This window comes from Lissotriton vulgaris, chromosome 11, assembly GCF_964263255.1.
Source record: "Lissotriton vulgaris chromosome 11, aLisVul1.2, whole genome shotgun sequence".
NCBI classification, from domain to species: Eukaryota; Metazoa; Chordata; class Amphibia; order Caudata; family Salamandridae; genus Lissotriton; species Lissotriton vulgaris.
This window is the reverse complement of record NC_141699.1, coordinates 213,456,517-213,478,844: the sequence shown is the minus strand read 5'-3', so window position 1 is coordinate 213,478,844 and position 22,328 is coordinate 213,456,517. Positions and strand designations below refer to the sequence as shown.

The 22,328-nt window shown below is 52.4% G+C and overlaps 1 protein-coding gene across 7 annotated transcripts in view; it reads left to right on the top strand.

Moving 5' to 3' along the window:
* The window catches only part of GIT2 (GIT ArfGAP 2), an 855,235-nt gene that overhangs the window by 352,409 nt on the left and 480,498 nt on the right, over positions 1–22,328 (top strand). For all 7 annotated transcript variants that reach the window (XM_086943130.1, XM_086943127.1, XM_086943126.1 and 4 more), the window contains exon 7: positions 20,326–20,420. In XM_086943130.1, coding sequence (XP_086799256.1) covers positions 20,326–20,420 — 95 coding nt within the window. The remainder of the gene's footprint in view (positions 1–20,325; positions 20,421–22,328) is intronic.

Genomic DNA, 22,328 nt, shown 5'->3' with positions numbered 1-22,328 from the left:
GTTTTGTGTATCCTGGGTAGGCAGGGCTTTACAGGAAGGTGACTGCAAGTGGCACCCCGGTGCTCACTACGCATCTGCCGGCTAGAACCAGTTCCAGGGGCACACCAGCCCCTGGCCTGGGGAAAGTCCTGCACGGGAGAGGGGTGTAACCACCCCCCTTCCTGGTCCCACCCCTAGGGCAGGACCTAGTCGCGTACCCACCCCTTTCTTTAGGATAAAGGCAGGAGCGGGGACCCTTCCAAATTAGATCATCTTTGAATCAAGATACTACTTTCCACGAAAGGAACTCTCGACTCTTCTCAAGATTTCTCCCTTGTGACTAAGGAGTAGTCACCCTGCACCCGCAGGCACCATCAAGAACTCTGCGGTTTGCTGCACGTCCTTCCTCCGGAATCCGACTGACCAGCTCGACGAGACCCGGCTTCCCTGGCACCTCTGACCTCTACCTACCTCTACAGCTAAACTGAGAACCGTAGGTGCGACGAGACCTCGAGGGACAGGCCATCATCAGAACTGCACGACTTCTATCCAGCACGACCGCCGAGGGATCCTCTGGTGAGTGCTTTGGGGTCCGAGAAGCCCCGACCCTGAGCAGCTCCAGCACCGAAGTCCAGCCTCCCAGCATCCACGAGATCTGCGTGGGGCACTTCTGCTTTTTGCTGCTCACCGCGTTGTCTGGCTACTAGCCCGCTGGCTTGTGGCCTTCCCGACGACGCCCGACGACATCACCGCTGCTGGTCTGGTTGCTCCAGACTGGCCCTTGCTCCCTTCCAAAAGAGGAGCACCCTGGACCCTCCTGGTCCACTCCAGACGCCATTTTAGGTCCACCGCGCGGGCTTGATTTGCCAAGACTTGTTGCCTCAATCCTGGGTCCAGCGACGTCGACAGCATCAACCATCGTGGGACAGCTCGCACCTCCATCCTGGTCGCCGACGACGCCTCCTGGTCCGTGAGACTGCAGAGCCCAGCGTCGCCCACTCACCTGGTCGAGGTGACTACCATCCGGTGCCCTCCTGGTGCCATCTGATCACTGGCTAGTGGTCACAAACTTGGTCCCCTCTGCTTTCAGGTGTCATCCATCTTCGATCCAGGCTTGGATCACTTCGAACAATCTTCACTGGTCGCCTGCCAGCAACTCTTTCTTCAGGCTCCTGGTTCGTCAGCGAGGATTCCCGACGTCTTTACAGACCTATGCAGCCGCAGCCCCTGGGCTAGGTAACTTCGGCATTTCGGTGCCCCAGCATAGCCTCACTATCCAAGGGTCCAGAGTCACTGTAGTTTTCGACCTACCTTATCGGGTTCGCCCGAGAACACTAACTTTGCTTTTACTAGCTCCCATAGACTTTGTCCCGCATCCCGCGTGAGAGTGCACACTCTGCACCCGAGTCCCCTAGGCCTCCTACTAGTAATCTGAAGGTTCAGTAACATAGTCCTAGCGATTCCAAAGCCTATTAGTCCAGCACTTACCTGCTAGTAATTTCGCATTCCACTTCCATAGTATATGGTTTTCCGTGCCCCTCGGGCATTTGTGTAAATTGTGCAACTTAAAGTATTTTCGTAAGAGTTTTGTTGTGTGCTTAGTACCCTGTCCTCATAAAGAGTACAGGGCTGTTGTGATTTAAATAAATACACTGTTTATTTTCATAACACTTGTGTGGTGTCCTTTCACTTGGTGTTCAAGGGGTATATGTGATGGTATAACAGCTGGCTTAACACGCCCTCTAGAGTTTAGCCCGAAGACTGCTCGTATCCATGCTACTAGGATAGCTGGTCTATAAGGTTGACTTACAACCAATCACCATAAGGGTTGTTTGGACTGATACATAGTGATCACTAGAATAGTGAACACTGAATATCAGGCCAACTTCTCACAGCGTGTCCGGCAAATTATGCTCGTCATCGTCTGGCAAAGCTGCGCGCACCCTGGGCGAGTGCCTAATCTCAGTATCCCCTACTCCTGTCCAACAGTCTCAGTTATGCAGTCCCCACCTGTGAGGGCGTCAAGTCTATATCCTCTAGCTCCAGCAGCATCCGTTCCCAGTCTTGTGCAATTGGGTGTTTCCGTAGCCCTCGCTCCTCTTCTCTACGTAGAATTACGCTTTCAGCCCTACCCCACTTTAACACTTCAGATCGCCAAGTCACTACAGCTGGGGGTCTTGGACTTCCACTTCATGGTCAAAGCTCTGACCGCCAACAGTTCCAGGTCCGTGAGTTTCAGTGGGGCTTTATGTCCCTTGGGTCTTTTCCTGTGTCCGATCAGGCTAGACATCGCTCCCTCCGGTATCTGCATGCCCGTAATAGTATGAAGTATGTGTCGGACCTGTTCCCAATATTCACTTAGGCGTGGACAAGACCACATCATGTGGAGAAGACCGGCCTCATCTGCCTGACACCGAGGGCAGCAGTGGGAGTAGGCAGAGAACATCTTTTGAATCCCCTGGGGGGGTAAGATATGCCCTATGCAGTACCATGGCCTGTATGAATTTGAACTTCACATTCCTGGACACCCTTCTGGGGTGTTCCAGAACGATTTTCCAGGCCCAGTCTATCAGAACCTCCCCTGTGTCTAGCGTCCAGGTGTCTTGAAGTGTGTTAAGAGGCATAGCAGCATGTACTCTAATCCCGGTGTATAGCCACCGCACTAAGTGTCCCCCTGTTCCCATGTAGTGAAGGAGATGTACTAGTTCATGTTGCATGGGTTTATTGCGCTGCGGAGCCCATGTTCGTTGTATGTAGTACGACACTGTGGCATGTAGTAAGTATTGTCGTGGTGGGGCACCCGTGGCCTGTATAAATGAAGCATGGTCTAGGAGTACGTCATCCCAGAACAAGTCCCTTACCCTATCCACTCCCGCCTCCGCCCATGGTCGCAACCTGCGTTGCGTCAGCCGTCCCTGTGGCGTTGGAAGTCCCAACAGGGGGATATTGTCCGCCTAGGGCTGGGATGCCGACGTGTACGTCAAAGCCCTTCGCCAACACATCAGAGCGGTGTGTAAGAGAGGATGGCAATCTCTGGGTATCTTGGCCCCGGGTAATAGGGAGTGTAGCTCTCCTTGCGCTATCTGATCGCTTGTGATATCAATTTCGTGCAGGCTCCTACCCGCTACCCAGCGTGACAACCATTGCAGTTTACTCGCGTAGTAGTAGCCGCGGAGGTCCGGCACTCCTAGACCTCCCTGTCTGGTACTTATTTGAAGTTTTTTGAGATTTATTCTCCCCCGTCCAGATACCCAAATGAGGTTAATCAGGATCGTATTTAGAGTATTAAATATGTGTTGCGGGAGAAGAACTGGCAGGTTTACAAAATAATATAACATGCGGGGGAGCATCACCGCGTAGGCCGGTATTGGCCTGCCTGATGTTACCATCAATCTGATCTTCCGGTCGTCTATATACGTTTATTCCTAGGTAATTGAACAAGGCCTGTGCTATCGGGATTTGGTAAACACCAAATTGTATGTGGGAAGGCTGTCGCCCCTCCTGAAAGTAATATCCCACCGACTTCACCGGGTTGACCGTCAGGCCAGACACTTCTGTAAACCGGTCAAAAATGGCCACTAGGGCCGAGTGGTTTCCTTCCAGGTCCTGGAGATATAAAAGGATGTCGTCAGCATATATTGATATCAGGTGGTGCGTACCCCTGACAGGATTGCCTATTCCAGCCATCCTGGTCCTGAGGGCGATCGCCAGGGCTCAAGAGTCAGGACAAACAGCAGGGGCGGCAGTGGGCATCCCTGCCGGGTGCCACGGTGGGTGTCGTAGCTGTCGGAGACGTGTGTGCCAGTGCGTGCTCTGGCCGTTGGGCGTGTATACAGTAGTCGGATCCACCGTATTAAGGAGTCGGGGAGTCCAAAACGTGTCAGGACCTCGAACATAAATGCCCATGACAAGGAATCAAATTCCTGCCGGAGGTCCAGTGCGACACAACTGGCCCGAGAGAAGGCCAATGGGACATCAGACATTAGGGCGTGGAGCCTCCTCGTGTTTTGGGACGTGCTCCCCCCCGGCAAGAAGCCGCATAGGTCCGGGTGTATTAGGGCCGGGAGGTGAGCCCGTGTCCGCAGGGCTATGATTTTACTGAGTATTTTGTACTCCATAGAGAGCATGGAAAGGGGTCTGTAATTAGTTAGGTCAAGGGTGTCCCTACCGGGTTTTGGGATTGATATGACTGAGGCTTACATCGTCGAGACGGGCAGGTGACCGGGCTCATATGATGTCTTATAGATTTTCTCGAGGACAGGTACCAAGGTTGTAGCATAGGTCTGGTAGAATTCTACGTAGTCCATCTTGACCAGGAGTCTTGCCTCGGTTGAGAGAGCGAATGGCCACTCTGATTTCCTGCTGTGTGATGGGTCCATCCATCCCCGCTGCTCATCTCATCTCGGGACAGGACCGGGAAAGGCAGGTCTCCCAGAAATGTCACCATTTCCTCCCGATTCACCAGAGGGGGGAGGCGTATAGTGTACTCTGGTGATCCCTGAAGGCTGCATTGATGTCCGACTGTGTAAACACTATTCTCCCCGTTCCATCCCAGACCTGCGTGATCACTGGAGCTTTGAGGCTATCTCGTACCAGCCGAGCCAATAAATAACCCGATCTGTCTGATTCGGCCTGTTGCCGTCGTAGATATTCTTTATGATCAATAACTTGCAGCGTCTCTAGGAGTTCTGCGTATTCTATATTGTTTGCTTGCAATTCCTCCCTGCATTCGGTATTTCCACCTGCCGCCGCCTCCAGGGTCTTCAGGCGGGCCTCAACATCGCATAGTTTCCTGTGGATTTCCTGCCTAGCACCCACGGTCTGTCCTATGGCCGCCCCCCTTATCACTACTTTCATAGCATCCCATTTCGTTAAGTTAGAGGTCGCCGAGTCCCAGTTCTCCCGGAAATAGTTGTCCAGCGTATCCGGCAAGGATGTGCGGAAGGGACCGTCTTCCAGCAATAACTGGTTGAGTCTCGAGGTGGGCACTGGAGTTAGCACTCTTCCCCATTGTAGGTCGAGTGTCGGAGGTCTGTGGTCAGAGAAGGTTTTAGCCAGGTAGTCTGAGGACGCACATTTGGTTATCAGAGAGTTGGTGCATAGGAACCTGTCTAATCGAGTATGCAGGGCATGTACCGGGGAGTAGTAGGAATATTCCCTGTGTGTCTCACGCGGGTGCATTGACTAAGAGAGACGCTGCAGCAAACATCGTTTAACGTGTTGCTGATGCCGCTGGATATTTAAGGAAGATCGTGAGACTTGAGCCACTTCCGATACACATATTCTATATATATCTCTCCGGGCGGACACATTGAAGATATTAAGATTTCTCGAGACTTGAGCCGAGACGGTGGCACCTACCCCACCCTCTCGGCTGGTAGTGTGGGGTGGCCGATGAGATTTGCCCTAGATTGGGCCAGGGCTGTGAAGACTAGAGTACCCATGTCCTGATGAAGCCTATATCATCTGGCTGAAATGCGACCGCGAATGCGTCGACACCTCTTGCTTCGAACGGAGTCCCCTAGTTAAATTCAAGAAAGATTTGATTTTCTCATAGATGCACCAACACAAATGTAGGCTGGGTTGATGTGTTAACCCCCTGGTGCTTATCGTTTGGGACTACCTTTTTGTTGTATACTCCACTCTAATTTAAGAGGAGGTACATATGTAAATTGGTGTGTATATATATATTTGTATATTTGTTTTGTCCTGAGGGTACATAGAAGTGTTTTTGATATTGTAAATGTTTTGTATATCTGTATATAATGTACATGTGATCTGGAGAAGCGTGGCTCAGTGGTTAGAGGCGGCAGACCCAGAAGCTGAGATCGGCCGTGGACCAGGGTTCGTTTCCCCGCCTCGGCAGGTCTCGGGCTCAAAAATTCCACAGAGTCGACAATTCTCGCTCTGGTGCCTACTCGACTCACGGGGTCACACTCTGCGACTCTGGGCAATAGCTTGCTTAATCTCCACTACGGCCCCTCGCGGCGGGATGCCTGGCTTTCACCTTGTGGATACCCGGCCGGGGTATCTCACAGGGGAATACCAGGACGGGTTCCCTAAGCAAGCGCCTTGAGGCCCCTGGGTTAAAGTGCGCTATATAAATCGAAACACATTTACATTTACATGTGTTGTATATAAATTGTTATTTGTTGTGCCTCTCTGGCTGTCCGCTCATTTATGTGTATATGAATTAATATATACTCATCCTTGGTTTAATTCGTCAATCACAAGATAACTAATTGTTTCTTGTTCGATAATTAAAAGTGGATTGACCCCTTCAGTACCATTTTTCTCTACTTTTTCATCCTTGGATGTCTCCTGCTCAGGTACGGGAGGGTGAGGTGGGCAGAACCCCTAACCATTTTTTTAGTCTTGGGTGTAATGCTCGCCACGCGTCTGTCAGTCCCCATCCTTGGAGCCAGGTCCTGTATGAGTCCGTCAGTCTATGTATGCCTGTCGTCTGGAGGGGGGGATGCGACCTATCCAGGTCCACGTCTAATATCAAATTCCAGTCTCCTCCCAAGATCCAAGGGATATCGGTCCAATCAGCCAGTGCTCGGCCCAGCCTCGTGAGGAAGGTATCCTGCTCAAAATTCGGGGCATATATGCTGCCCAGGACCACCAATGTGCCGTCCAGTGTGCCTTTCACTAGGATATACCTTCCCTGATCGTCAACCTTTCTCTCTAGCTCAACAAAGGGAGTGCCGTGTCTCACCCATATGGTAGCCCCTCTGGAGAAAGCAGAGTATGTTGTGGTAAACACAGTGCCTCTCCACTTCTTCTGCAGTGTGTGCCTCGGACTGTGTTAGGTGGGATTCTTGCAGGAATACAATGTGAACATGTTGTCGGAGTAAGAATGCGTGTATTCTGTGTCTCTGCTGTATAGCGCCAAGTCCCCGCACGTTCCAGGTAGCCAGTCTGTACTTCCCTATAGTGTCAGCCATACTCGGTAGGGAGTGCCGTGGGAAACAGTGCCCTCGTCTGCAGTACAGGTAATACTATCAATAGCCAGGAGACTTACTTCTGCCCATCCCAAACTTGAACTCTTTTGGCGCAGCTTGAGAACACTGCTGTGCCGAACCATAATATGTAAACCGTAACAAAACAAACATTGGTGCATAAGCCTTCGGGGGGTTGGCTGAGCATGTACCTTATCCTCCTAGTCTTTCAGTTCTGCGCCGCCGGCTCAACGGCGCCGCCAGGGAAGCTTTGTTAACAATAATACTTATCTGCCCCCGGGAGGAGGAGGAGGAGGAGAGGGGGGCCCTCACCGGCTATCATAGGGTCGTTTGAACCTACAGTAGTCCATTTTGGTAGAGTACCGGCTTGTACCCACTCTGAGGGAGGTACATAAAATTATAGCCGGGGGGAGGAGCTTCGCGGTCGACCAAGATGGCCGCGTGAGCCCGGAGCTCCGAAGACCTCCCGATCCTCCGCACTGATCCTGCCACCTATCCTGTCCCACGACAGTGGGAATTACCAGCTGAGCTGGTGCTGAAGCGGCGCCCGTTCCCGGATCGAAAATCCGAGCCTCCGGGACCGAGATATGCCGTCGTGAAGTTGGCGGCCTCCGGTTGCGTCACTGGCTGGCACCGTTGGGTCTGGGTGATGGCCTGCCACGGGACGCCCTGATCGGGCCTATCTGTCTGTCCGGACCTGCTGGCCTGTGAAGTCCTTGCCTCATTCTCCCTTTGATGGCTCTTTGGAACCTTATTGTCGCAAATATCGTGCCGGCGTTGGATGCACATGGTGACCTGCCCCTCCCCCTGGTTTATCCTGCCATAGCGTTTCAATATGGCGGGTAAAGGGGACTCGGACAAAGGGAAGCCTCCAAGGGTCAGTAGGAAGCCGACCCAGTCCCAATCTACTATTCCAGAACGCTTCTCCCACTCTAAGGGGTCACCGGTCATGACGGGTCGAACCAAAGACTCGCTGCGGGACGTGTCCCCTGAGGATCCTGAGATCACACTTCGGGACGTGATGGGTGCTATTGCTGGCTTAAAGGCGGAGATGCATAGCCTACATGAAGCGCTGTCCACCAAAGTGGATACCCTGAAGATCGAACTTAATCTCACTAGGGCCGATCTCGGCAAGACAAATGACAAGGTTAAGTCGCTGGACCTCAAGACATCGAGCCTGACCAACGACATGTCGGACGTACAGACTGAGATCCGCGACCTGAAACAGGCTAATGGGATGCTTGCACGCCGGCTCGATGATTTCGAGGGACGGGCACGGCGCCAGAATGTACGCATCACAGGAGTGCCGGAGAAGGCCGAGGAAGAGTCGGTTGAACTCTTTGTGGAGGACTTGGTGGTTAAGAACTTGGCGCCGGGAGGACTGAGCAAGTTTTTCTCGGTTGAGAGGGCTCACAGGATCCCGGGTGGCCCGCCAAAGTCGGGCGTTGCCCCTCGCCCCATCATTGCGAGACTCTTTAATTATAGGGACCGGGACGCCATTTTGCAGGCTTCGAGGAGCGCTGGTCCGCTGCGATTCCAGAACGCTGATATCAATTTCTTCCCTGACTTTACTCAAGCTGTCCAAAAACGCCGGCAAAGCTTTACTGGTGTGAAGCGACGGCTTAGGGAGATGGGGATGCGCTACTCCATGCTTTATCCTGCTAAACTCCGCATCGAGCATAGCAACCGGGCGATGTTTTTTGATCTTCCGGATGCGGCGGGGGACTGGTTGGACACTTTGCCGCAGCAGCGGACGGAGCCGGAGGACCAGACGGAGGGTGCTGCAGGAGGCTCAGGTTCCCGGGAATGAACAATTTGCCTGTGACTTTTTTCTGGGAGGGTTGCTGCGGATGGCACCGACTTTGACTATTGTTTTTCTTTTTGCCATTGCTCCTGCACTTTCGATATGGGGGGTGACGGGGGGGATAGGATGTCTCTTTATCCTCTGAGACTTCTTGTAGGTTAGTTTAAGGGGCGACAGGCACACTGCTAGTTGGGGTGGCTTTTAGTCTAATTCAGGGGTGCAGGGTGGGGGGTTGTTGGGGTTTGCTCTTGTTGTTTGTACTATTCTTTCTATATTCGTCATGGCTGAGGTCCTATTGTTCTGCTGTTCTTGTTTCGTGGGCTGAGTTCCGGGGGGGGGTGACGGGGTGGGTACTCCTTGATGATGGGGGGTAAATCGTTAAATTTGTTGAGCTGGAACGTTAATGGGCTGGGGGATAGAATCAAACGTGGTGTTTTGCAACTGCTCAAGCGTTGTGCCCCAGATGTTGTTCTCTTGCAGGAAACCCATCTTGTCGGCAACACCTGTAGGGCCCTGAACAGGAGAGGGTTTAAAATGGTGGCCCATTCGGGGTTCTCTACTGGGTCCCGGGGGGTGGGCATCATGGTTCGCATGTCCCTTCCCCTGGAGGTGGAGTCTACCTTGGTTGATGATAGGGGCCGATATGTCGCAGTGGCGTGCAGGTGGGAGGGGCGTACTTTGGTTTTGGTTTTGGTTTACGTCCCCCCGGGGCTGCAAACATCCACTTTTCAAGAACTTGCCGGCGCCATTTTGGGACTCCCGGAGGGCTTGTTGATTCTGGGGGGGGATTTCAACTCTGTAGTTTCTGGCGACCTCGACCGCTTCCCATCCAGAGACCTACGCAGTGCACAAGCCTGGCTCCCGGACTTTATTGCTGCCATGGGCCTGGTCGATTGCTGGCGGCTCCTGCACCCTACCCAGAGACAGTATACCTTCCACTCCGGGGCCCATGGTAGTCTTTCCCGCATCGATTACGTCCTGACGCCTGCTGCTCAGGCACAGTCGGTTTCTACCGCCCGTCTCATGGCTAGGGGTATTTCTGACCACTCCCCGGTCTGGGTGTCCTTCGACTTCCACATCGTGGCGACGTCGAGAGTCGCACCTATTAACCCCTGGTATTTTCGCAACCCTAAGACCCGCGATCTCCTGGCGAAATCTATTGATCTCTACTTTGCCGAGAACTCTGGCTCTGTTGATTCGGCCATTTCACTTTGGGAGGCCTTCAAAACAGTTCTTAGGGGAGAGGCTTTCTCCTTGATAGCTGAGGCGCGCAGGAGACGGGATGAGGACCTGGTTCGGCTGGAATTGGACATTGCTGATCTTAATTCTCAGCTGGCCCTGGGACCGACTCCGGAATTGCTTCATGCTCTTGCCCTGAAACAGTCGGAACTTAGGGCCACTGCTACTGACGTGGCCATGGCGATGAGCAGGGAACAGCAGGGCAGGCTATACGACGCTGGGGATAAAGCGGGCAAGCTTCTTGCATGGCTAGATAAGAGGGAACTTGCGTCCCGTGTGGTACCAGAGGTCCTGGGCGACGACGGCCTGGTCGTGACTGACCCTGCCGCTATCGCCGAAACGTTTGCGGACTACTTCGAGGCGGTTTACACGTCCGCTTCTGCCCGGTCCGAATCTGACTCGGCCTCCTTTTTGGAGGAGATCGAGCTTCCCTGTTTGTCTACCACTGAGCGGGAGGACATGGACCGGGAATTGACGGTGGATGAGGTAGCACTGGCGATCAGGTCGCTACGCTCTGGCAAAGCACCGGGCCCCAACGGTATTCCGGTGGAACTGTATAAGCTCAGGGCTGACGCCGTAGCTGCGCCTCTGAGGAATATGTTTCTGGCGGCCCGTGACACTGGAGAGCTCCCGCTTGACCAACGACTGGCCACCATTGTGGTCATACATAAGGAGGGGAAGCCTCGTGATCTCTGTCGCTCCTACCGTCCTATTTCCCTGTTGAATGCCGAGCCTAAAATTTTGGCAAAGCTATTGGCTAATCGGCTGGTGGGAGTGATCTCGGACCTGGTTCACCCGGACCAGTCCGGATTCATACCGCATCGCAACACGGCTCTAAACCTCAGGAGGCTTCACGCGGTTGTGGCGCGGGCACATTTGCTCACGGCACCAACGGTTCTTGCCTCGCTTGATGCAACCATGGCGTTTGACTCACTTGAGTGGAACTACCTGTGGGCCGTGCTTGCTAAATTTGGGTTCGGGCCCGAATATATTGGCTGGGTCCGGCTTCTTTACTCCTCCCCGCTTGCAAATGTGACGGTGAATGGTCGACTGTCTGCCTCCTTCGCCTTGCACAGGGGTACCAGACAGGGATGCCCGCTGTCGCCACTCCTGTTTGCTCTGGCGCTCGAGCCGTTGGCCGCGTGGATCCGGGTGCATCCTGATGTTGCGGGTATCACATGGTCGCCGGGCTTTGAGGATCGAATATCGCTCTATGCTGACGACATCCTTTTGTATCTAACCTCTCCATGTCGGTCCCTGATTGTGGTGTTTGACGTACTGGGCACCTTTGGTGCTTACTCTGGCCTGGTCATTAATTGGTCCAAGTCCTCCCTCTACGCGCTGTGTGGTGCTACCCCGCGCCTCCCTCGCGGCTGCACTATCCAGATTGCACAACAGGGCTTCAAGTATCTGGGCATCTATGTCTCAATGGATGCCCGCGCCCGGTATGCCCATAATCTGCTCCCTCCTCTGGTGAGACTACGGCGAGATGTGGAGAGTTGGAAAAAGTTGCCGATATCGCTGCTGGGCCGGGCTGCGCTGTTCAAAATGATGTCCTTGCCGCGGTTCCTCTACGCACTTCAGAACACGCAAGACCCGGTACCGGCCAAATACTTCGGAGAGGTTGAAAGCCTGCAGCGTAGCCTGCTGTGGGATGGCAGGCCACGGATATCTACGACTAAGCTCACTATACCGTGGTATGATGGCGGTATCGCCTTACCCGACATCCGTCGCTACTATTGGGCGTCACAGTTTGCAGCAGTCAATCACGGTCTTTATGGTCCGCCAGTCAATCCTGGCTATGCCATGGACCGCTGGCTCATGAACGATGGGAATTACTACAGGGCGTTGTACTCTAGGTCTCTGGATCGGAAGCTAACGGGACCCACTAAAACAGTGGTGCACCTCTGGAGGTCGGTGACCAAGGCGTTGGGCTGGCAGGGCAAACTCACTATGGCCACCCCCCTATTCGATTCCGACCAGCTTGGGAAACTGTGGCACTCCAAGGGATTTGACAGATGGGACCTTATTGGTATCTCGAGGGTTGCCGACATGATGACCAGAGGGGAGGTAAAAACTTTCGAAGCGCTGCAGACCGAGTTCCAACTGGGTAATACGGAATACTTCCGCTATGCACAGCTTCGGCACGCTCTCACGTCTTCTATACCTGTGGGGGAGAAAGTACCTGAGTCATCTCCGCTAGAGGACAGAATACTGGACGGCCATATGCCGGATAGCGCCATCTCCTTGGCCTATAAAAAGCTTATTAATGTTCGGTCTGACCTACTGGTGAAACTGAGGGACCGCTGGGTGGCCGACGGGATTGAAATGGACGACGAGGAGTGGCAGTCAGCGGTTTCCTCGCCCAAGGAGGTGGCGATCTCGGCTAGGCTGAGACTTGTCCAGCTGAAGGTCCTTCACAGGATCTACATTACGGGCCCCAGGTTGATACACATGGGTCTCTCCCAGGAAGGTTTATGCAGGAGGGGATGTGGGGCTGTGGCTACCTTTATGCACATTATTTGGGAGTGCCCGGAGGTTGCCCGGTTCTGGGGACGGGTGCATGAGGTGATGAGAGCTGTGACCGGTGTTGCCCTGCCTGCGGAGGCCCGTCGCTGCCTTCTGAACGTCTGGGGCCCGAATGATTACAACGTGGCCCAGACCCGATGGGTCACCCTGGGCAATATGATAGCCAAAAGAGACATAGCCCAGAAATGGGGCGCCCCCGCGTCCCCTACGATCGGCCTGTGGGAGTCCAACATGGACTGGTGCATGCTCCGTGAGAAGACAGTCTATGTAGCTCGGGGCAAGCCCAGGATGTGGGGATCGGTTTGGGGAGCGTGGAACTCGTACAGAGGAGATATTTGTGCACCCCCCGAGACGGCACCGCCTGAGGTCCGTTTGTCTCCGTAGTTCCCCCTTTCCAAAGTTCCAGACTTGGTATCCTGAATTACACTCCCCGTCTCTACGCTTGCTACACATCCTGTTGTTGTGGTAGTGCTACTACCTCGCCTCCACCCCGCGACATGTGCCTACTATAATACGCTTGTCCTCGGCCTTGTTTCTTTTTCTTTTTCTTATTCTTTTTCTATCTCTCTCTCTCTGCTTCTTCTTTCTCTCCTCCATTCGGTTTCTCTTTTCGATTCTGGTTGTCGTTATTGTTAATTTACAGTTTCTATCGCAAAATTAAACCTGATCACTCCTGTGCCTTATTCTTGTACATGGTTCTGATATGCAAAACGATGCTGCCTGGCCTCCGGGATGTATGGCTGAATAGCGGTGTACTTATTTTGGTAAATAAAGGTTTTCCAAAAAAAAAAAAAATAAATAAAAACATTATAGCCCACGCTCGGCCGCTAGGCGTCCCAGAGAAAGCAAACAGAGGGCATCTCCCAACCACTGAAAGGACCCACACCCCCGCTCCCTACACCCCAGCCACATTCAGAACACCATTAAAGGATATCAATAGGACACTGGAGCCCAGGTTACTTCGTATTGGACAGTCACTCTTGTCCATTGTCCAGTAGTTCATCCGCCGCCCCCGGCGTCACAGTCGGAAACAGGACCATGCTATTTTCGGAGTCTGAGTGCAGTGTGCTGTCCTCCGTGTCCGATTTGATTGTGACATGTTCGTTCCTGAAGGAGCCCACCATGTCCACAGCTACCATCTGGTCCTCCTTTTGCTGCACCGCAGAGGGCTTGCGCGGTCTCGATAGCGCAGACTGCGTGGGGGAGGTTCTGTCCGTGTGCTCTGAGTCTTTCCTGGAACTGTTGGATGACGCTCCTTGGGTCGCCTCGACGTCCATCACCTCCAGCCATTCCTCCACATCCGTAGGACTCTCGAAAAAATGGGTCTTATTGTCATATATTATCTTGAGGCGAGCCTTTAACAGCAGGACGTACCGAAGGTTTGCCTTCTGGAAGTTCTTCTTGACCGCAAAGTAGGAGGATCTCTGCCTCTGCACTTGATTAGTGTAGTCTGGGTATAGCGAGATTAGCTGATTTTCATATTCTATAAGCGATTTCTCCCGGGCTTTTTGGAGTAACATGTCTCTATCCCGGTAGTTAAGGATCTTGACTAACAGCGGTCGTGGCGATTGTCCTGGTCTAGGCCTTCCCGTGGGAATTCGGTGTGCTCTTTCAACACAAAAGAGCGGCGACAGACCCTCCGCGGTAACATTATCTCGGAACCACTGTTCCATGAACTCCGTTGCGCGGCACCCCTCACTGCGTTCCGGAAGACCAATAACGCGGATGTTATTGCGCCGATTGCGGCCCTCGGCATCCTCCACGCGCTCCATTAGGGTCGTCACCTGTTCTTGTAGTTTTTTTTTTTTGGAAGACTTTATTGATGTCCGTGCATTTTACACAGCATTCGCCTACAACCCTGAGGCCGGCTGCTATTTTAGAAACATTTGGGTAAATCATGACACATCAGTCCTCCGGAGAAGTTGTATGTCAGCATCAACATAGTACCAGTTATCGAATAACTTATCAGCCTGCACCAAAAGTTTCAGTGTACGTCTTACTTTTATGATTTTATAAACTTAACTCAACTTGTGACTCGATAGCTCAGTTATGCAGTTCATACCATTAAATTTCACATTACTAGGTTCATACGAGTAAGTTCTGACTGTTATCCCTCTCCATCTTCCCACTCAGAGTTCTCTCTGCCAACCAACTTCCCCCTGTTCTCCCCGTTCCTACCCTTCCCGACTGTTGTTCCCTGCTCCGAGTTCAAGCTATATCTTCCTCATCCTCTGAATCGTCCGTCTCGTCCTCCGACAATGGTTCACATATATCCCCACGATAGCTGTTCCACGGAAGCCATATTTTGTTCCATTTCTTAGGATTAGCCCTTTGCTTGTACACTGATCGTTCAATCACCATTAGCATATCTACATTCCTACACCACTGTGCTCGGGTGGGGACCTCTATCGCCCCCCATTTCTGCGCTATATCCCGCTTGGCCACCATCAGTCCTGTAATAGCCCATTGTTGTCCCTGGCGTGTCAGATCTTTAGGCCCCCATACATTAAGCAGACACATGTGTGGATCTGGCGTGAGTGAGACCTCAAGAGTTTGTGAAATCGTACGCAATACTTGCCTCCAGTAGTCCGCGATCAATGGACATTCCCAGAGTGTGTGGAATAGTGTCCCTTCCTCACCACAGCCCCTGAGACCGTATGGATGATCAGCCCTGTTGATTTTGTGAAGTGTAGTCCTCGTATAATACACCCTGTGCAGTATTTTAAATTGCACTATCCTAAATCGTGCTGAGATACCGGCTTCCCTTGGGGAGGCCACGGCCTCGTTCCATTCCGTTTCGTCCATCTCTGCTATTTCACTCTCCCACTTCCCCTTCAGTTATTGTAGTGGACCTGGCATGTTATTCAATAATTTTCGATACGTAAGGAAGGTGGCGCTGGTTTGCATATAGTCTGTCAAGAGGCGATCCTCCAAGGGGGAGGATTCCGGTACATCCGTACCTGCCTCAATCGCTGATAGCAGTGCGTGTCATATTTGTATGTAGTGGTATGTCTCGGTAACTCCCAGGTCGTACTGCTGCTGCAGCTGGTCAAAGGGGATTACTCCGTCTCTAGTCCAATGGTCACCTACCGTGGATATTCCGATATTATCCCACTGCGTGAACCCTTTACTCTGCCTTAAGTTCCCCAGGGCCTTTGTGTCCCACAGGGGAGTGAGTTTAGTTATGACACCCCCCATTTCAGTTTCGCCTGGGCTTTGTGCCATATCGCTACCGTGTGTTTGGTGGGTCCCATGAGCTGTGGCAACAGGCTCTTGTTGTATAACGGGGCTAAAAGACTGTGCGTACCCAATTGCGCTCTGTCTGCCAGATAGGCCGGGTCATTGTGCGGCACATGTAGCCACTGGTTAATAATCTTGAGGTGAGCCGCCCAGTAATACAGTTGCACGTTTGGTAGGGCTATCCCACCACTATACCAATCTCTGACCAATTTCCCGTGTGCCACTCGGGCCGGGCGATCTCCCCACAGCAGCCCAGTTAGTGCCGATGTCACTCTACGAAAGTATGAAGGCGGCACTAATGCCGGTGTATTTTCCAACACATAAAGAAAACGCGGAAGTGCCTTCATTTTAAATAGGGCCGCCCTCCCTAGTAACGTCAGCGGGAGCGTTTTCCAATGTCTCACGTCTGCCTGAAGACGCGTGAGCGGCGGTAGTAGGTTCAGGTCATAGAAGACCTTACTGTCTCGGGTGATGGCTATCCCCTGGTATTTAAATGTGTCTGTTGCCACTGTCAAGGGACAGTCGTCTGGTAGGGCCGGGGTGGGGCCGCTAAGTGTGTATATTACCAATTTGGTCCAGTTGATTTTGTAGCCAGAGGTGTGACCATGCCGTTCACACAGTGCCAGCAGTATCGGGATCCCCCGCTCGGGCTCTGACATATAGATCAACATATCGTCCGCATATAATGAGACCCTGTCCTCCCAATATTCCCCCCATCTTATTCCTCGTAGCAACTGGGATGTTCTAAGTACCACTGCCAGTGGTTCTAGGGATAATGCAAACAGTAAGGGTGAGAGTGGGCATCCCTGTCTTGTCCCCCTAGCCAAGGCTATGTCGCGGGAGATATGACCATTTGCCGCCACATGCGCCACCGGTTCCGTATATAGCAGTCAAATCCACAAGATAAATCTTGGGCCAAAGCCCATATGGTCCAAGACCGCAAAAAGATAGTGCCATTCCACCATGTCAAATGCCATCCTGGCATCCAGCAACAGAATAGCCGTTGGTTCCGTCAGTGACGGTGCCCTTGCCAGCGCTCCATGCAATCTACGGAGATTATGCGCCGTACTCCTGTGAGGCATGAACCCCGACTGATCCGGATGGATCAGGTGTGTCATGTGTGGCATCAGTCTGGTAGCCAGCAGTTTCGCCAATATTTTGGCTTCTGCGTTGAGGAGGGAGATAGGACGATATGACGAAGTCTCATCTGGCGGCTTACCCGGTTTCGGGATTGCCACAATGGTGGCGACTCGTTGGTCAGTTCTTGTAGTTGTTTGATGGAGGTAGTCTGGTCGGCCACTTTCGGGGTTATCTCCGCCAACACCACTCCCTGATCTTTCACCTTGTCAGCCAACTTGCAGTGGTCCGCTTTTAGTAGAGAGAGGTTAGTGATAAGGGTTCCCATTTGTGCCTCCATGGCGAGCCTGGAGTCTCTAATCTCTTGTAGGATCAAGTCCAGCTTGTCAACTGGTAGGTCCCCAGCAGGAGCTTGGTCCGTTGGTTTCGGTATGGACCCCTCCGCTAGGGCCCCTGGGGCTTGTCCCGCAGACATCAGGCCGTCTTTCCCATCTAGGATCCTAGTCCCCTTCCGGACCATGGTAGTTTCAGCCAGGCGTGTCCAATGTCTAGGTGCGGGTTTCTTCTAGGGTGGCACTCCTCGACTCTCCCCAGCCCTGCCGGCCGTTACTCTCTTGTCAGGTCCTCAAGCTCTCTCAATGGGGGTCATCACCACGTGGCACAAAGGGGGGCCTCTGGGACCCGCTCTCGGTGGCCTCTTCCGGCCGTGCAGGCAGTCACTCGGGGGATGGGCCGGGGGAGTTCACCCCCCCCCCCCGCCCCCAGGCGTCGGTCCGCTCAGGTCCTCAGGGCTCCTGGTGTCCTCGCACCCCTCAGGGTCTTCCGGTCTGGTTCTGGGCAGGGCAACGGTCCCCCGTCACGTAGCCTGCAAGGTATTGTGTCCCCGTGGACGGCCCCGTCTCTGTCGCCTCTCCTTACCGCCAATAGCAGTATAGGCAGGTCTCGAGCTGTCCACTCCGGAACAGCTTCAGCGTCCCCAGCAGTCCGGGCGCGCCTCCTACTCCAGACCCCCGTCGCCTCTCAGGGGATTGCGGTAGGCTCCTCCTCACAGTCCTCCCGGCCGTCGGAATCGCCGAGGCCGTTCGGAGCCGTCAAAGTGCTCGGGCGTTCAGATCCGCCCTCCTCAGGACGTCCGACAGCCCCGTAGAGGCTTTCCAGGGGTGTTAATTGTCTGGGTGCGCCACACCCTCCAGGCCCCGCCCGCCGTCCGAGAAACAGGCCGCAGCACCGCCAGGCTTCGCTGTGCAGCCCCCTCGGCCGTCACGGATATCAGAACCCAACCAGGGTGGTCAGGGAGTCCAGCCCCAACAGGTCCGTTGGGGGCTTATCTAGGATGTTTGCTTCCCGGCGGCACCGGAGCTCTAGCAGACTCCGTCCGCCATCATGGCCTGCTAGCCACGCCCCCCTTAGAGACCAGTAACAGTTAACCCTCCTGCCCAACCCCGCCCCTCATGGATCGGTACCTCCGCCAGGGACCCCAGACCCTCCTCCATTTCTCCTCCATTTCTTCACACACCCCTTGGCCTTGTAGATAGTTTCCTCCGCCCTCTGACACCAATCCAGATCTCGCAGCCACTGATCCCATTGTGGGGGTGCCTGCGTCCCCCAACAACTGGCTATGTTCCTTTTGGCCACACCGGCTGCCATGGCCAACCAGATCTCGTCATACCTAGACCAGTCCGTCGGTCCTTTAATCATTAACAGGAGCCACCTGGGTTCCACCGGGACCGGCGACCCCACTACTGTCGCCATGGTATGTGCCACTCTGGTCCAAAAAGGCGATACATATGGGCACTGTCACAGGATCCTTGCAACCTCTCGCACACAAGGGAGACAGGCTCCTACCCCAAGAAAACAGTTGAGTTTGTGGGTAGGACACCCCATGCCACATTTTTAGTTGTAGGGCGTCTTGCTAGTCATCGTCTTCCAGGCTTCCGATATCCTCCTCCCACCTCGCTCGCAGGGGCACTAGGGGATCGGGCATATTATTTATGAGCTTACGATAGATTGTGGACGTGTGCTTCTCTAAGATGGGGTCGAGCAGGAGCCTGTCTTCCATAGGAGAATATTGTGGAATGGAAGTGTCTGAGTGTATATGAGGGCATAGGGCGTTCTTGAGGCGCAAATAATGATAGTGTTTGGAGTCGTTCATTTGGTACTCTTTCTTGAGATAGTAAAAGGATCTAGGGGCGCTCCCCTGCCGAACGTCACCCAGGTAATTGATACCAATCAGCCGCCATCCCTTGAAGCCGGTCAGTCTTGCCACCACCGCTAGCTGATCTCTGAACAAGAGTGGGGTCCTACCCATTATGGTGTCCGCCCACCCCAAGTATCTATTGGCCTTCCTCCAACACTGAAGCACCACCCGTGTGCCAGGGCCGGTCCCTATGTTGCTTTCGCGAGTACAAAAGAGGCTCACAGTTGCCCCCAGGCATGACATACCTATCCACCCTATAAGCCGGTTCCGACCCCGGCACATAAGTCCAGTCATTTATCACCTGTAACTGAGACGCCCAGTAATATAACTGGACGTACGGGAGGGCCAGCCCCCCGTCGTACACCCCCCTTGTGAGCTTGGGCAATGCTATTCTCGGGTTCCCCCCCATCCCAGAGCAGCGTCTGCAAAGCCTTAGATATGCGCCTAAACACCCCTCCAGGGACCGGGTATGGTGAGTTTTGCAGGATATAAAGGCGGCACTGCAGTGCTAGCATTTTAAAAAGCGCGGCACGGCCCATCAGGGTGAGAGGCAAGGATCTCTAGTAAGGTCAGACGCTAACCTCGCCAGATGCGGCTCAAGATTTTTCACGAAGAAATCCGCCCTGTCCCTGGTAACATACACCCCTAGATATTTAAATCCCTCAGTCACTATCGAGGCAGGACACCGCGTCGGGATCCGCGGAGGAGGGCCCGGAAGCGGAAAGATTAAGGATTTGGCCCAATTAATCGTGTAACCGGAGTAGCTACCAAATAATGCGAAAAGATGGAGCGCCTGCGCCATGGAATGGTAGGGTTCATGATATCTTCTTGAACAATTCATATCTCCAATTACAATTCTGTTTTTCTGTTTTTAAACTTTTGTTTTGCGCAGCAGCTACAACCCCTTTATCTTAGCATAGTATTTTTAAAAAAGCTTTACAAAAGCTGAAATAATACTTTCATCTCATTTTACATATGTGACATTTACAATGACTAATGTAACAGGTGAGTAACATTTTAGTGTTGTGGATGTATATTCACACTAGTGTACACTATGGATATATGTATAGTCAAAAAGAGGGACCCCCTGAAAATACTAGAAGTACCCTGGACAGGGAAAATACAATACAGTCCTAGGCCACTAAAAGGCTATGTAAACATCTCAAGCCCTATATGTGTAAGAACATTTAATATATATATTGAGAACCAGTGTACAGCACATTTAGATTAAAACTTTGGATATATGTACACATTTCTATTCATACCAATTTTTGTTTTGTTGTATTTTTATATTTCAGACAAGGAGGGCACAATGATTTGGCGGATCGCCTTGTTGAAATACAGCATGAGCTGACTGACAGATTAGCATTCTATTTATGTGGCAGGAAACCAGGTAACCTATGAGCCATATCTTTTTGACGATAAACTTATCAAAATATTCTTAAACATCAGTCAGTTGTGATGTAGTTTATCATTTATCTCTATACATCAATAAAGCCAAATGTGCCTTCACCTGTAACTGTATCCCTGCACCTGCCATGGTTCTCAGGTTTTCCAGTTCCATACATGAATTGCCTATCCAGTCCAAGGCGTTTTTTTTACATGCTGTGTTTTTAACCGATTATTAAATCCGGGTAGAAAATTTCTGGCATGAGTAAGATGTTCGTGCATGGAACTGGGAAAAGTGAGACCTCTAACCTGCTTGTTTTCTAACTCCAGAAATAAAGGCTAAGATTTGCCACGGGATTGACGTGGTGTAGAAGGAGAACAATTGGTTATATAAGCTGCTGTTTCTTCCCTAATAAAGATTAATAAAGCAGTTTGACTATTTTTGGTGTCTTGTGTAAAGTGTGAATGCATTTCTTCAGATGTCCTCTCGTTACATGGAAGTTCATAGTCCATGCTACTGGATTTATTATGTCTGAAATATCTTCTATTATCTGATAATCTGTGAAGCAAATGGCGGCAGGGAGCACCTGAAAGTGATTGTGGCTAGGGCCGGATTGCCTGGAGGGGTGCAGTGAGCGGAATACCCCCAGTGGCACGGCTGGAGTGCACACATATTACAAAGAGTGACTGCACTATACGACATACCACGCAGTGGAGGTCGGAGTACAAGACTGTAAGACGAGTGACTCTGTGTGGCATGAGTCGAGAGAGAGAGAGCAGTGTCGCTATAGTGCGGGAGCTGTGTGCGGTGCTGAGAAGGCGCATTGGTGATCCCGGAGAGTGACACACTGTAACGTGGGCCCCTTCCACATGCGCTGTCTGCTGTTGGAGGGATCTACACGATGGGGAGTAAAGCAACAAGACCAGGGCGACCAGGACTCTGTACAAGACATGGCGGCCCTTGTGAATCATAAACCAGGGATGAAGAGTACCTCACAGGCAGTAGCACCTGCGCCTGTAGATAAGCTAGATCTTCTACTGCAAGAAGTATGCAAATCAAGGAAGGCGAAAGAACTCCAAATTGGTACTCTAACTACGGGCCTTAACTTACTCAGAGCGGACCACGCTAAACTAACAGATAAAAGTGAAAGCTAATGCTGGGACGTTGGGGGAGGTGGTCCCGCGTCAGACGCAAGCTGACACCAAGATCACACAACTGCAAGATCAAGTGGCTACCCTGCTCGACAGGTTGGGAGATGCGTCATTGGACTACCTGAGAAAAGTGAAGGGAGCGACGCTACTAAGTATATGGAGCAATGGTTCCGAGTCCATGTCACCAGTGAAGGACTTTCCACGCAATATTGCATAGAGAGAGCACACAGGATACCTACTGGCCGTCCGAAACCAGGAGCTCCGCCTCGGCCTCTAATTGTGAAACTACTGAACTTTCGCGACAGAGACGCTCTTCTACAAAAAGCCTGTGAGTCCTCTCCGATACATTTTGAGAACAAAAATCTTCTTATACCCAGACTACACGATGTTGGTCCAAAGACAGCGCTCCTCCTTCATATTGATAAAGAAGAAGCTTCGAGACTTAGACCTGAAATATGCACTGCATTTTCCGGCTTGCTTAAAAATCATACACAATCAGAAGTCCTATTTCATTGAAAGCCCTGGAGATGTGGAAGATTGGCTAAAGGTGATGGAACTCACAAGCACTGCACTGCCTAACTCACAACTCACTACTAAGAGCAAAGCGAGCTCTGGAAGGTCTGCTGGAAGAGGTAATCGACAAACACATCGGACTCCTGCAGGGCAGTACCTCACCGCCCAACAGATGCAGCAGAACAAATCGAAGGCACTTATAGCTGCAGCCAGGTTTGCGCATGAAGAAGTAACACATGAATCGGAC